Source organism: Theropithecus gelada, chromosome 3, assembly GCF_003255815.1.
Source record: "Theropithecus gelada isolate Dixy chromosome 3, Tgel_1.0, whole genome shotgun sequence".
Taxonomy (NCBI): Eukaryota; Metazoa; Chordata; class Mammalia; order Primates; family Cercopithecidae; genus Theropithecus; species Theropithecus gelada.
The window spans coordinates 165,013,352-165,026,862 of record NC_037670.1 but is presented as its reverse complement, the minus strand read 5'-3'; the positions used below and the strand labels follow the sequence as shown (position 1 = coordinate 165,026,862).

Below are 13,511 nucleotides of genomic sequence, written 5' to 3'. Positions count from 1 at the left end.
GAGATATTAACTGAGAGTCTGACAACTTTGAAAATCTGAAAGAAACATTTACCACCTATTGTGTCTCTGAAGGTTACTACTGTATGGTAGCCTTTATTTGCCACAACATGGATAAACCTGCAGGACATTATGCTAAACGAAATAAGCCAGACACAAAGAACAATACTACATTATCTCACTTACATGTGAAGATGTGAAAAAGTTGAATACATAGAAACAGAGTAGAACAGTGGTTTACCAGGAGCGGAGTGGGGAGTGGGGACATCTAGGTCAAAGGGGACAAAGTTGCAGCTGCCTAGGATGAATAAGTCTAGATATCTAATGTACCACACGAAGACTATGATTATTGTTAATAGATAATATCGTATTGTATACTGGAAAATTGCTAAGAGTAGAGCTTGGGTTTTTACCACAAACACATACACAAAATATTCATGTGAGGTGATATGCTAAATCTGCTTGACTGTAGTAATCACTTCATTATGTACGTGTATATTAAAACAATGTTTTACACCTTAAATATATACAGTTTTAAAGATGCATTTTAAAAAAAGCTAGGATATTCCAGACATATTTTGTTACTCATTTTGTATTCATTGCAGTGTGAAAAGCACAACGCAAAGGGTTGTTGTTTTTTTTGAGACGGAGTCTTGCTCTGTCGCCCAGGCTGGAGTGCAGTGGCGCAATCTTGGCTCACTGCAAGCTCCACCTCCTGGGTTCCCGCCATTCTCCTGCCTCAGCCTCCCGAGTAGCTGGGACTACAGGCGCCTGCCACCACGCCCGGCTAATATTTTTGTATTTTTTAGTAGAGACGGGGTGTTCACCGCATTAGCCAGGATGGTCTCTATCTCCTGACCTCGTGATCCGCCCCCCTCGGCCTACCAAAATGTTGAGATTACAGGCGTGAGCCGCTGCGCGCAGCCAATGCAAAGGTTTTTAAACAGACTCTCATTTAATTTTCACAGCCATCTCTAGAGTAGGTACTATTATCTATTATTACTATTATTTTGAGACGGAGTTTCACTCTGCCGCCCAAGCTGGAGTGCAGTGTGGCGCGATCTCAGCTCACTGCAACCTTCGCCTCCGGGGTTCAAGGAATTCTCCTGCCTCAGCCTCCTGAGTAACTGGGACTAGCCACTATACCCGGCTAATTTTTGTATTTTTAGTAAAGACAGGGGTTTTATCATGTTGGCCAGGCTGATCTCGAACTCATGACCTCAGGTGATCCACCCACATTGGCCTCCCAAAGTGCTGGGATTACAGGCGTGAGCCACCGTGCCTGGACTGTTATTATTATTATTATTATTGTCATTTTTACAGAGGAGAAAGCAGGAGCACCAAGAGGTAGGATAATTTGCTGGAAGACACACATAGCTTAGAAAGGGAAGCCGGGAGATAAGGGGAACGGCCCTTCAGAGCATTGCTCAGCCAAAATACTTGGCCAAGATCACATCTCTGATACTAGGAATGATATAACCTTTATTAACTGTTTACCATGTACCAGGCACTAAGTTCAGTGATTTCTAAAGACATCATGTAATCCTCACAGCAACCATATGTGGGTCTGCTGTCATCCTGATTTGAGAGAGGCTGAAACTGAGGCTCAGAACAGGTACCTAGCTCAAATCTTACTAGAGAATTGGGAAAGTGCAGATTCAAACCCAGGTCTTCCGACTGCGGGTTCCTAGTGGCCCCAGCCCCCGCTCCACTATATCAGCCTCTGCCAGGAAGCAAGCCGCTAACTGCGGACTTTCGTCGCTGGGGTTTCGAGCCCAGGACACACCTGTACAGACCCCCCGCTAGCCCCGCCCCTTTCCCGGAGGAGACGTCCCCTCCACCAATCAGCGGCGCCGTGGGCGGGCCGCGGGCGCGCACGCTCCGGGCCCGCAGTTGAAGTGGCGAGAGCGCTGAGAAGCGACGCATAGCAGGCGGGGACGGAGCGGGTGCCTCAGTGTCCTTCCCCTCCCCTCTCCTGGCCTCGCCGTCCTCTCCCCGCAGCCGGACCGGAACTATGTGATCCCGGAAGTTCCGGGGCCTTTGCTGTGTGGGATAAACAGTAATGGCGGAGGCTGCAGCTCCCGGAACAACAGCCACAACATCAGGAGCAGGAGCGGCAGCGGCGGCGGCGGCAGCAGCCTCCCCCACCCCGATCCCCACAGTCACCGCCCCGTCCCTGGGGGCGGGCGGAGGGGGCGGCGGCAGCGACGGCAGCGGCGGCGGCTGGACTAAACAGGTCACCTGCAGGTAGGACGTTGCGCGGCGGAGCGCCGGCCGCTGGGAGGGGGCCGCGGGCCGAGTCTGCGGCGCGGGAGGAAGGAGAGCGGCCGGCCGGCGGCGTGAGGCGCGGGAGGGCGGGGACCGGCGTTGTCTCGACCTCTGCAGCCCTCGCGTTCGCCGCCGCCGCCGCGTTCCTCCAGTCACTGCGTCAACCCCCGCTGGGCCGCGGAGACCTCAGCGCTGTCCGCGGAGGCCTGGCGGTGCGCGATTGCTGCGGAGCCGCGGGGCTGCACCGCCGCTTACCCTTCCCTGAGCGCTGCTTGAGCTGGCTGCGAGCGCATCGGGGAGAGGTGGGCTGGCTCCTCCCCTGCCGCTGGAAGGATGCCCCCGCCGCTGCCTCCGGCTCCCGGGGCTCGGGAGGTGGGCTCTTCCAGTCGGTCTCCCAGCGATCCTCTCCCGGCCTAGACACCCCGCCGAGGGCCCCAGCGAGTTTGCCTGGCTCCCGGCCCTCTTCTCCCTCCGTGCCATCCGTTTGTAACGTCTTTTCACGTCCCTCGGTCCCTCCGCCCCCCATCCTCCGCCCAACTGTGAGAAGAAGCTTTTGTATTTCTTCTTTGTATGTTTGTCGAGGTTGGCGGTGCGAGCTTTGTCTTAGAAGCAGGCGTTCGGGGGCCGGGGTTGTCTTCTCCACCCGCGGGTTTTTGAGCTGCAGATTATTACCCTCCCCCAGCGCTGTGTTCCTCTTTTGAAATTTACGCATCTTCTGAAGGGAGTGAAAGGGCTCTTCGCTCCCGGAAGAGGGAGGTTTGGTTTTGGTTTGATATGGGAGACTTAAATATTAGAAAAATTAAGGGATGGCGGTTGTATGGATGTGTACGCTTGTAAAAAAAACTATCTAGCTCTACGCAGAAGAGGGCATTTAATTGTACGTTTTTTATATTCCAGTTTTTAAATAGTGATCAGTAGCGACTGTAAGCTTTTCATTTTCTATCAGTTGAATAAATCAGCTGAAATGCCGGTTTTCACCAAGGTGGTGTAATTTAAATGCAAGTATGTACAAATGATTCCTAATAAGAACTTGTAGTATTAAGGGTGAAATTTGAAACCTTCCCAGTCTTTGCTGGGATACATTTATCCTGGCGACCTTCGAAGCTCTCTCAGCCTTTGATATGATACATTTGAGGTGTGAAAAATAAGCTTAATTATTTTACATAACGGGATGTAGAAAGCAGAAACGCAATTTTAGATCACTTGTCTTATTCATCGGTGGATTGTAAAAATGGAATATTGCAAGGAATGATGATTTTAAAGTTTCTACTCATGGAGCAAATTATTTGAGTATCTGTTTCCCTTTTACAATGCTACAGTTGATTTATATGTGCTAGTTACGTCTTTTTAAAATTGAAGCCGGCCTGTCCGGGTGGCTAGGTCGGCGGTGGCTCACGCCTGTAATCCCTGCATTTTGGGAGGCAGAGGCGGATCGCCTGAGGTCAGGAGTTTGAGACCAGTCTGGCCAACAGGGTGAAATCCTGTCTCTACTAAGAATATGAAAATTAGGCCGGGCACGGTGGCTCACACTTGTAATCCCAGCACTTTGGGAGGCCAAGGCAGGTAGATCACGAAGTGAGAAGTTCAAGACCAGCCTGGCCAGGATGGTGAAACCCCATCTCTACTAAAAATACAAAAAACGTCAGCCGGGCGTGGTATCAGGCCCCTGTAATCTCAGCTACTCGGGAGGCGGAGGCAGGGAGTTGCTTGAACCCAGGAGGCGGAGGTTGCGGTGACCCGAGATCACACCACTTCACTCCAGCCTGGGTGAAAGTGAAAGTCTGTCAGAAGGAAAAAAAAAAAAAAAAAAGAAAGAACTTAGATTTACCAGTTTTTGGGGTTTTTTTGTATAGCTTTTGCTTGAGACTTTTTTTGTTGTTGTGCAGATTACTTGATAGGTCTGGGATTTTAGTGTTTGACATTGTTTTCGGTTGTTCTAGGTACCAACATGATCTCTTACTAAAAACTATTTTCTCATTTGGATAGAGGAATGTCAACTATGAGCTTTTTTTTTTTTTTTTTGAGACAGTCCCCCTCTTGTTGCCCAGGTTGGTGTGCAAAGGTGTGCTCTCTACTCACCACAACCCCTGCCTCCCAGGTTTAATTGATTCTCCTGCCTCAGTCTCTGGGATTACAGATGCCTCAGTAGCTGGGATTACAGGCATGCACCACCACACCCGGCTAATTTTGTGTTTTTAGTAGAGGGCTTTCTCCATGTTGGTCAGGCTGGTCTTGAACTCCCGACCTCAGGTGATCTGCCCCCCCCCCTTGACCTCCCAAAGTGCTGGGATTACAGGCGTGAGCCACTGCCCCCGGCCTATGATCTGTATTGTACACTTTGAGCTCTCTGAGAAGAGCAGGGCCCTATTTTATCTGCAGGACTTTCTTTCCTCAGTTCCTGGCATAGAGCAGATACTCAGTAAATGCTTGAATGATGTTGATAAAGCCATACCTAGAATTACCCACTTTAACAGGAACTTTGTAAGATTCCTCTCCTTTCATTTAAAAAAAAAATTGTAAATTACTAAAGACAAAGTACTTAATAGAACACATGTGTATCTTTGTTGTTTTCTTTCTTTCTTTCTTTCTTTTTTTGGGACGGAATCTCGCTCTGTTTCCCAGGCTGGAGTGCAGTGGTTGTTTTCTTTCTTTCTTTTTTTTTTGGGACGGAATCTTGCTCTGTTGCCCAGGCTGGAGTGCAGTGGCAAGATCTCGGCCCACTGCAACCTCTGCCTCCCGGGTTCAAGCGATTCTTCTGCCTCAGCCTCCTGAGTAGCTGGGATTATGCCCGGCCGCATATGTGTCTTTCTGGAACTTGACCTTGTTCAGTCATTCAGTAAGTAAACATTGCACGCCAGCAATGGGAGACACAATATTAGGTGCTCAAGAGAGTGCAGACGTGTATACTATATTATAAATAAACATTTTCAATGTTTTCTAGGTAAATGTCCCCTAAAGAGAATCAGGTAGAGGTGTGGTTTAGTGTTTGTGCTGATTTCTCCGTATAGCACATCCCTCCTGTATCTAGGAATTTGACTAAAGCTGTTTTCTTCACTTAGGGTGTAATACTCTTAAGTTAGTTTTGATTAGAATGTTTTTAATTGCTTGGAATCACCTGTATTTTCTTACTGGTTATATTTTTTCTGATGTTTCTCCTGAGGTTTTCATTGTGTTTTACTTCTGCTTAAGTAAAACCTAAGAATACCTTTCCTCAGAAACTGTGTTATGCTGCCACCACCAGGCTGTTTTTCGTATCTTTTATTACAGGAATACTAAGAAATAGAAATATGCTCATTGCATCTGCTACCTTGAGTTACCTTGAGTGTATGCAGTTAGAACAGTTAATACTTAAAGAGAAGTTGTAATTCGAATTTAGACCCCGCTTTATTAGAGTGCTTCTGTAATGGTAGATGAGTGTTCTGGTAGTTGAAATAATACACAAAAATCAAAGGTTTTTTGATTTTTCAAAAAACTCTTTTATTTTTATTTTTTGAGATAGGGTTTCTCTCTGTCCCCTAGGCTGGAGTGCAGTGGCAGTGTCTTGGCTCATTGCAGCCTCCACCTCCCTGGCTCAAGCAATCAAGCAATCCTCCCGCCTGAACCTCCCCAGTAGCTGGAATTACAGGCACATGCCACCACCCCGGCTAATATTTTTTGCATTTTTGGTAGAGACAGGGTTTCACCCTGTTGCCTAGGCTGGTCTAGAACTCCTAAGCTCGAGTGTGTTTCACCTGCCTTGGCCTCCCAAAGTGCTGGAATTACAGGTGTGAACCACCATGCTCGGCCTTGAAAGTTGTTCTTTTTTTTTGAGACAGAGTCTCTCTCTGTAGCCGAAGCTGGGGTGCAGTGGCATGATCTCGGCTCACTACAACCTCTGCCTCCTGGGTTCAAGCAATTCTGGTGCCTCAGCCTCCCGAGGAGCTGGGATTACAGGTGCGTGCCATCACGCCCGGCTAATTATTTTTATGTTTAGTAGAGATGGGGTTTCACCATGTTGCCCAGGCTGGTCTTGAATTCCTGACCTCAGGTGATCCACCCGCCTCGGCCTCCCGAAGTCCTGGGATTACAGGCATGAGCCACCGTACCTGGTCTCAAAAGTTTTGAAAAATGTGGTTAACATAACTTAAAAATCGGCTGGGCATGGTGGCTCACGCCTATAATTCCAGCACTTTGGGAGGCCAAGGCAGGCGGGTCACTTGAGGTCAGGAGTTCGAGATCAACCTGGCCAACATGATGAAACCCCGTCTCTACTAAAAATACAAAAATTAGCTGGGCGTGGTGGCAGGCGCCTGTAATTGCAGCCATTCTGGAGGCTGAGGTGGGAGAATTGCTTGATCCCAGGAGGCGGAGGTTGCAGTGAGCCAAGACTGTGCCACTGCACTCCAGCCTGGGTGACAGAGCGAGACTTCATCTCAAAAAAAAAAAAGAAGGAAATCCTTCTAGAAATTCTTTATCTGAGTGCTGTGATGTCCGTAGTGAAATTTATTACTTGGAAACTACCTAGTGATTGTGAGAGGAAATAAATAATAAATATTTAGATGGTATTAAAAAGGTTATGCAGCTGGGAAAGAAAAATTAATTTGCTATTGGTACCATGATTCACCATCACATCTAGCTGTCTTCTACAGCCTTTTATTCTTTTTTTTTTTGAGACGGAGTCTCAGTGGCGTGATCTTGGCTCACTGCAACCTCTGGGCCCCCCACCCACCGTGGGTTCAAGCAATTCTCCTGCCTCAGCCTCCCGAGTAGCTGGGACTACAGGTGCGTGCCACCATGCCTGGCTAATTTTTTGGGTTTTTTGTATTTTTAGTAGAGACAGGGTTTCACAGTGTTAGCCAGGATGGTCTCGATCTCCTGACGTCATGATCCACTTCCCTCAGCCTCCCAAAGTGCTGGGATTACAGGTGTGAGCCACCATGCCCGGCCTAATTTTTGTATTTTTAGTAAGTAGAGGGTTTCACCATGTTGGCCAGGCTGGTTTTGAACACCTGACCTCTGGTGATCTACCCCCCTCAGCCTCCCAAAGTGCTGGGATTATAGGTGTGAGCCTCGGGGCCCACCCTACAGCCTTTTATTCTTTCTTCTTTCTTTCTTTCTTTTTTTTTTTATTTCCCGATCTCAGATGATCCGCCCAATTTAGCCTTCCAAAGTGCTGGGAATACAGGCGGGAGCCACCATACCAGGGCTATATAGCCTTTTATTCTATTTGCTTTTTTTTGTTTTATGATAGGGTGTTGCCCAGACTGGCCTTGAACTCCTGGTCTGGCCTCAAGCTATCCACCCACCTCAGCCTCCAGAGTAGCTGGAATTACAGGCATGAGCCACCACCCCAGCTCTTCTACCTTTTTCTTTTTCTTATCTCTCTCTTTTTTTTTTTTTTTTTTTTTGAGACGGAGTCTCGCTCTGTCGCCCAGGCTGGAGTGCAGTGGCCAGATCTCAGCTCACTGCAAGCTCTGCCTCCCGGGTTCCCGCTATTCTCCTGCCTCAGCCTCCCGAGTAGCTGGGACCACAGGCGCCGCCACCTCGCCCGGCTAATTTTTTGTGTTTTTAGTAGAGACGGGGTTTCGCCGTGTTAGCCAGGATGGTCTCGATCTCCTGACCTTGTGATCCGCCTCCCAAAGTGCTGGGAATTACAGGCTTGAACCACCGCGCCTGGCCTCTCTGTCTTTTTTTAATCTAAGATGGAATTTTGCTCTTGTTGCCCAGGCTAGAGTGCAGTGGTACAATATTGGCTCAGTGCAGTCTCAGCTCGCTGCAGCCGCTGCCTCCTGGGTTCAAGTGATTCTCCTCTCTCAGGCTCCTGAGTAGCTGGGATTACAGGCTTGTGTCACCACGCTCAGCTAATTTTGTATTTTTAGTAGGAACGGGTTTCACCATGTTGGTCAGGCTGGTCTCGAACTCCCAACCTCAGGTGATCCACCTGCCTTGGCCTCCCAAAGTGCTGGGATTACAGGCGGGAGCCACCGCGCCCAGCTTTCTACCTTTATCTGACAAGTACATATTATGTGCACAGATAGTAGGAGATAATAGGGGGAATAAACCAGTCTTTACCCATCAGGAATTTATAATCTAGTTTGATAAACAGTGTACTCACTCATTAAAAGTTAAATATCAAAGTAAGAAATGTCACTGCAGATGAATTGATTAAATGCCATATCTATAATTTATAGAAATTCCTAAAGAGGTTGTTAAGATGCCTAGAGATACTCTGAGGGTGCTGTTTGGTTCTCTTGTACCCTTACAGGGTAACTTGGCAGTTTGTTTTCTATCTTGGCGGCCACTATTAGATTTCTAAGAGGCACAGCAGTAGGGGGATTCTAGTAAATTTTGTCTTTATTACTGGACAGTGTCTCTCGGAGTCAGTCTGCATGGTGGAAGGAACTTCAGAAATAATATATGGCCCAGGCTTTCACCGAAGGCAAACTCAACTTGGGTAGTGACATTAAGGTGAATTTGGATGATGGTTTTTTTTTTTGGTGGTGTCATTTAAAAACAAGACACCTACTTATATTCATTGGTTTTTGTTTGGAGGAGAAATTCTTTGACGTAGACTATCTTTTTTTTTTTTCTTTTTCTCTCTTTTTGAGGTGGAGTCTCTCTCTGTTGCCCAGGCTGGAGTGCAGTGGCTCAGTGGTGCCATCTCAAGCCCAGGAATCTGAGACCTGCCTATGCAACATAGCGAGACCCCCAGCTCTACAAAAAATTAAATTTGAGAGTTACTTGTTTAACATCCATAGATAATACACGTAGACATTTCTGAACTAGGAAGACAGAAAAGCCCTACCCAATTTTCTTTTTAAGGTGGAGTCTCACTGTGTTGCCCAGGCTGGAGTGTACTGGCAGGCTCTTGGCTCACTGCAACCTCCGCCTCCCGGGTTCAAGCGATTCCCCTGCCTCAGCCTCCCGAGTAGTTGGGATTATAGGCGCCTGCACCACGCCCGGCTAATTTTTTAATTTTTAGTAGAGATAGTGTTTCACCATGTTAGTCAGAATGGTCTTGATCTCCTGACCTCATGATCTGTCCGCCTCAGCCTCCCAAAGGTGCTACGATTGCAGACATGAGGCACCGAGCCCGGCCCTTTCTTTGTGTTTATTTCGTGTGTTTATGTATTTGATGGTTGAATATATTAGCCATGAATACTAATTGGTTTTAATCTTTTCAAGGATTGGTTTTAATCTAGTTTTGTGGTCCTTTGTCTCACAGGTATTTTATGCATGGGGTTTGTAAGGAAGGAGACAACTGTCGCTACTCGCATGACCTCTCTGACAGTCCGTATAGTGTAGTGTGCAAGTATTTTCAGCGAGGGTACTGTATTTATGGAGACCGCTGCAGGTAAGAATTTGTTTATAAATTTGTTCAGGGGTGGGTTGGAGGAAAAATGTAAAAGGCGTAATTCTGATAGCTTTATATGTCATTGATTAAAAATAATGCTTTGAAAATGACTCTTGACTGGGCAGTGGCTCATGCCTATAATCCCAGCACTTTGGCAGGCTGAGGTAGGAGGATTGCTTGAGCTTGGAAGTTTGAGACCAGCCTGGGTAACCTAGTGAGACCTCGTGTCTACAAAATATAGAAAAATTAGCTGGGCATGGTGGTGTGCATCTGTAATCCCAGCTACTTCAGAGGCTGAAGCAGGAGAATTGCATGAACCCGGGAGATGAAGGCTGCAGTAAGTCAAGAGCCTGCCACTACACTCCAGCCTGGGCAACAGAGCGAGACTCCACCTTAAAAAGAAAATTGGGTAGGGCTTTTCTGTCTTCCTAGTTCAGAAATGTCTTAGGTGTATTATCTATGGATGTTAAACAAGTAACCCTCAAATTTAATTTTTTGTAGAGATGGGGGTCTCGCTATGTTGCATGGGCTGGTCTCAGATTCCTGGGCTCAAACGATCTTCCTGCCTTGGCCTCGGGAAAAGTGTTGGGATTACAGACATGAGCCACGGAACCTGATCCACCCCCAAATTGAGTAACTTAAAACAGTGAACATTTATTAACTCAGTTTCTGGGGTTGTGGATTCTGTGAGTGCCTTAGCTGGATGGTTCTAGCTCAGAGACTCTTAAGAGATGGTAGTCAAAATTTTAACAAGGGTAGTAGTCATCTGAAGACTTGATGGGGACTCCAGGATATATATATATATATATTTTTTTTTTTTTTTTCTTTCTTTCTTTTTTTTTTGTGAGACAGAGTCTCGTTCTTCTGTCACCCAGGCTGGAGTGCAGTGGCAAGATCTGGGCTCACTGCAACCTCTGCCTCCCAGATTCAAGCAATTCTCCTGCCTCAGTTTCCCGAGTAGATGGGATTACAGCTGTGTGCCACCATGACCGGCTAATTTTTTATATTTTTGGTAGTGACAGGGTTTCATCATGTTGGCCAGGCTAGTCTCAAACTGCTGACCTCAAGTGATCTGCCCACCTCGGCCTCCCAAAGTGCTGGGATTACAGGCATGAGCCACGATGCCCAGCCAGGATTGTTTTTTGTTTGTTTGGTTTGTTTTGTTTAAGACAGAGTCTTGCTCTTGTCACCCAGGCTGGAGTGCAATGGCACAATCTCAGCTCACTGCAACCTCTGCCTCCCAGGTTCAAACAATTCTCCTGCCTCAGCCGCCCGAGTAGCTGGGATTACAGGCATGCACTGCCACGCCAAGCTAATTTTTGTATTTTTAGTAGGGACAGGGTTTTCACCTTGTTGAAAGGATGGTCTCAATCTCCTGACCAGCCCACACCAGCCTCCCAGAGTGCTGGGATTATAGGCATGAGCCATCACGCCCGGCCCACACACCCCACTAACTTTTATATTTTTAGTAGAGAGGGGGTTTTACCATGTTGGCCAGGCTGGTCTCAACACTTGGGCTCAGGCAGTCTGCCTGCCTGCCTCTGCCTCCCAAAGTGCTGGGATTAAGGCCTGAGCCACCATGCCTGGCCCACATGGGCCTTTTCATAGGGATGCTTTAGTGTCCTTGCTGCTTGGCAGCTAGCTTTCCCTAGAGCAAACAATTTAACAAAGGAGACACCACAATGCCTTTTATGACCTAGTGTCGGGAGTCATGTAGTGTCACTTCCACTGATTCTGGACTAAGTCCAGCCCACATGTAAAGGGAGAGGATTGGGCTCCAACTTTTGAAGGGAGACATGTCAAAGAGTTTTGCACATACTTTAAACCACTACCCTCGGTAAGACTTGACAGTATTATAGTCAATGTTTTTTTGTTGTTGAGATGGAGTCTGGCTCTGTCGCCCAGGCTGGAGTGCAGTGGTGCGATCTCAACTCACTGCAACCTCCGCCCCCTGGGTTCATGCCATTTTCCTGCCTCAGCCTCCTGAGTAACTGGGACTGCAGGCGCCCGCCACCATGCCTGTCTAATTTTTTGTGGTTTTGGTAGAGGTGGAGTTTCAACGTGTTAGCCAGGATGGTCTCATCTCCTGACCTCGTGATCCGCCCATTTCGGCCTCCCAAAGGACTGGGATTACAGGCATGAGCCACCGCGCCTGGTGTCATAGTCAATTCTACTGTCATTATCAGAAAATCTAGTGTGAGTCACTGGGTTCAAATGATCAGAGTTCAGAACCTGACATTATTGATGGGGTAGGATATTAATATTAAGTCATCCCACATCTGTTTATTAGAGAGTCCAGTCAAGATGGGGGTGAAGAGAAGATCTTTTTCAAATGACTGTAGGATTTCAGAAGTTGATCCCATGAAAACTTTATTTAGTTGTTATTCATTTTGCCCTCTGCTAATTTGTCATTAGAGTATTGCTGAAAAGGGGGAAAATGACAGTGACATTATTCTCAAACTCTCCACCAGGTATGTCTTTTTTTTTTTTTTTTTTTTTTTTTTTTTATACAGAGTCTTACTCTGTTGCCAGGCTGGAGTGCTGTGGCATGATCTTGACTCACCGCAACCTCCGACTCCTGGTTCAAGCAATTCTCCTGCCTCAGCCTCCCGAGTAGCTGGGATTACAGGCATGCGCCACCACACCCAGCTAATTTTTGCATTTTTAGTAGAGATAGTTTCGCTATGTCAGCCAGGCTGGTCTTGAACTCCTGACCTCAGGTGATCCACCCTCCCAAAGTGCTGGGATTACAGGCGTGAGCTACGGCGCCCGGCCTCTCCACTAGACATGTCTTCTGCAGTCTCACTATAAAAGGCAGAAAAAGTAGTGAGAACTTCACCCTACAGTGATGAATGGGGGAATCTTTGTGGTGGTACAGTCTCTGCAGGTATTGAGGCTAATTGTAAGGGAGCTGTGTTCCTTGAACTGGGTTCCAGTCTTTTGAGAGTTACTGCCAACTGTTACTGGGGCAGGAGGAGTTGAATATTGATGAGAGTGAAGAATCCAACCTCCCAAGCAGAGGGATGAGAATAGACTTTGAGATAGAATCAGAAGGCTATAGTTAATTAGCATTTGGTCCCTGTTTCAGAAGAAGTGCTCATCTGAATGGACTGTGTGGATGAGTGAATGGAAAAATTGAAGGTTAAATTGAAGAAATCTGTGCTAAGCCCTAGGCTTTGCATATTAACCAGCTTATTTTTTCAGGCAACTTTGCCAGCCCCAAATAGTTTTGAGACCAGAAGAAATTAGGTAGGTTACCTATTTTGGTGAGCCTCTGATGTTGAGGCAGATGCAAATGGCTCAACTTAAAAGTTGAAAGGGACTAGGCACGGTGGCTCACACCTGTAATCCGCGCACTTTGGGAGGCTGAGGCGGGTGGATCACTTGAGGTCAGGATTTCAAGACCAGCCTAGCCAACATGGTTAAACCCTGTCTCTACTGAAAGTACAAATATTAGCTGGGTATGGTGGCATGTGCCAGGAATCCCAGCTATTTGGGAGGCTGAGGTGGGAGAATCACTTGAACCCTGGAAGGTGGAGTTTGCAGTGAATCTAGATCTAGGCAACAGAATGAGACTTCATCTTAAAAAAGGGCGAGGGGGGAGAGGGGGCGGCTGGGCATGGTGGATCACGCCTTTAATCCCAGCACTTTGGGAGGCTGAGGCAAGTGGATCACCTGAGATGGGTAGTTCGAAACCAGCCTGACCAACATGGAAAACCCCGTCTCTACCAAAAATACAAAATTACCCAGGCATGGTGGCGCATGCCTGTAATCCCAGCTACTTTGGAAGCTGAGGCAGGAGAATCACTTAAACCTGTGAGGCGGATGTTGTGGTGAGCCAAGATCGTGCCATTGCGGTCCAGCCTGGGCAACAAGAGCGAAACTCCGTCTCAAAAAAAAAAAAAAAAAAAAA

At 47.3% G+C, this 13,511-nt stretch overlaps 1 protein-coding gene across 2 annotated transcripts in view; it reads left to right on the top strand.

Moving 5' to 3' along the window:
- The first annotated feature begins 1,836 nt into the window (after nucleotides 1-1,836).
- Nucleotides 1,837-13,511, top strand: part of MKRN1 (makorin ring finger protein 1) — a 20,393-nt gene continuing 8,718 nt past the window's right edge. The window contains exons 1-4 of one of the 2 annotated variants that reach the window (XM_025378656.1): nucleotides 1,837-2,244; nucleotides 6,918-7,026; nucleotides 8,124-8,176; nucleotides 9,470-9,598. In XM_025378656.1, coding sequence (XP_025234441.1) covers nucleotides 9,477-9,598 — 122 coding nt within the window. In that variant the 5' untranslated portion in view covers nucleotides 1,837-2,244; nucleotides 6,918-7,026; nucleotides 8,124-8,176; nucleotides 9,470-9,476. The remainder of the gene's footprint in view (nucleotides 2,245-6,917; nucleotides 7,027-8,123; nucleotides 8,177-9,469; nucleotides 9,599-13,511) is intronic. The other variant, XM_025378655.1, reaches the window with a different exon arrangement.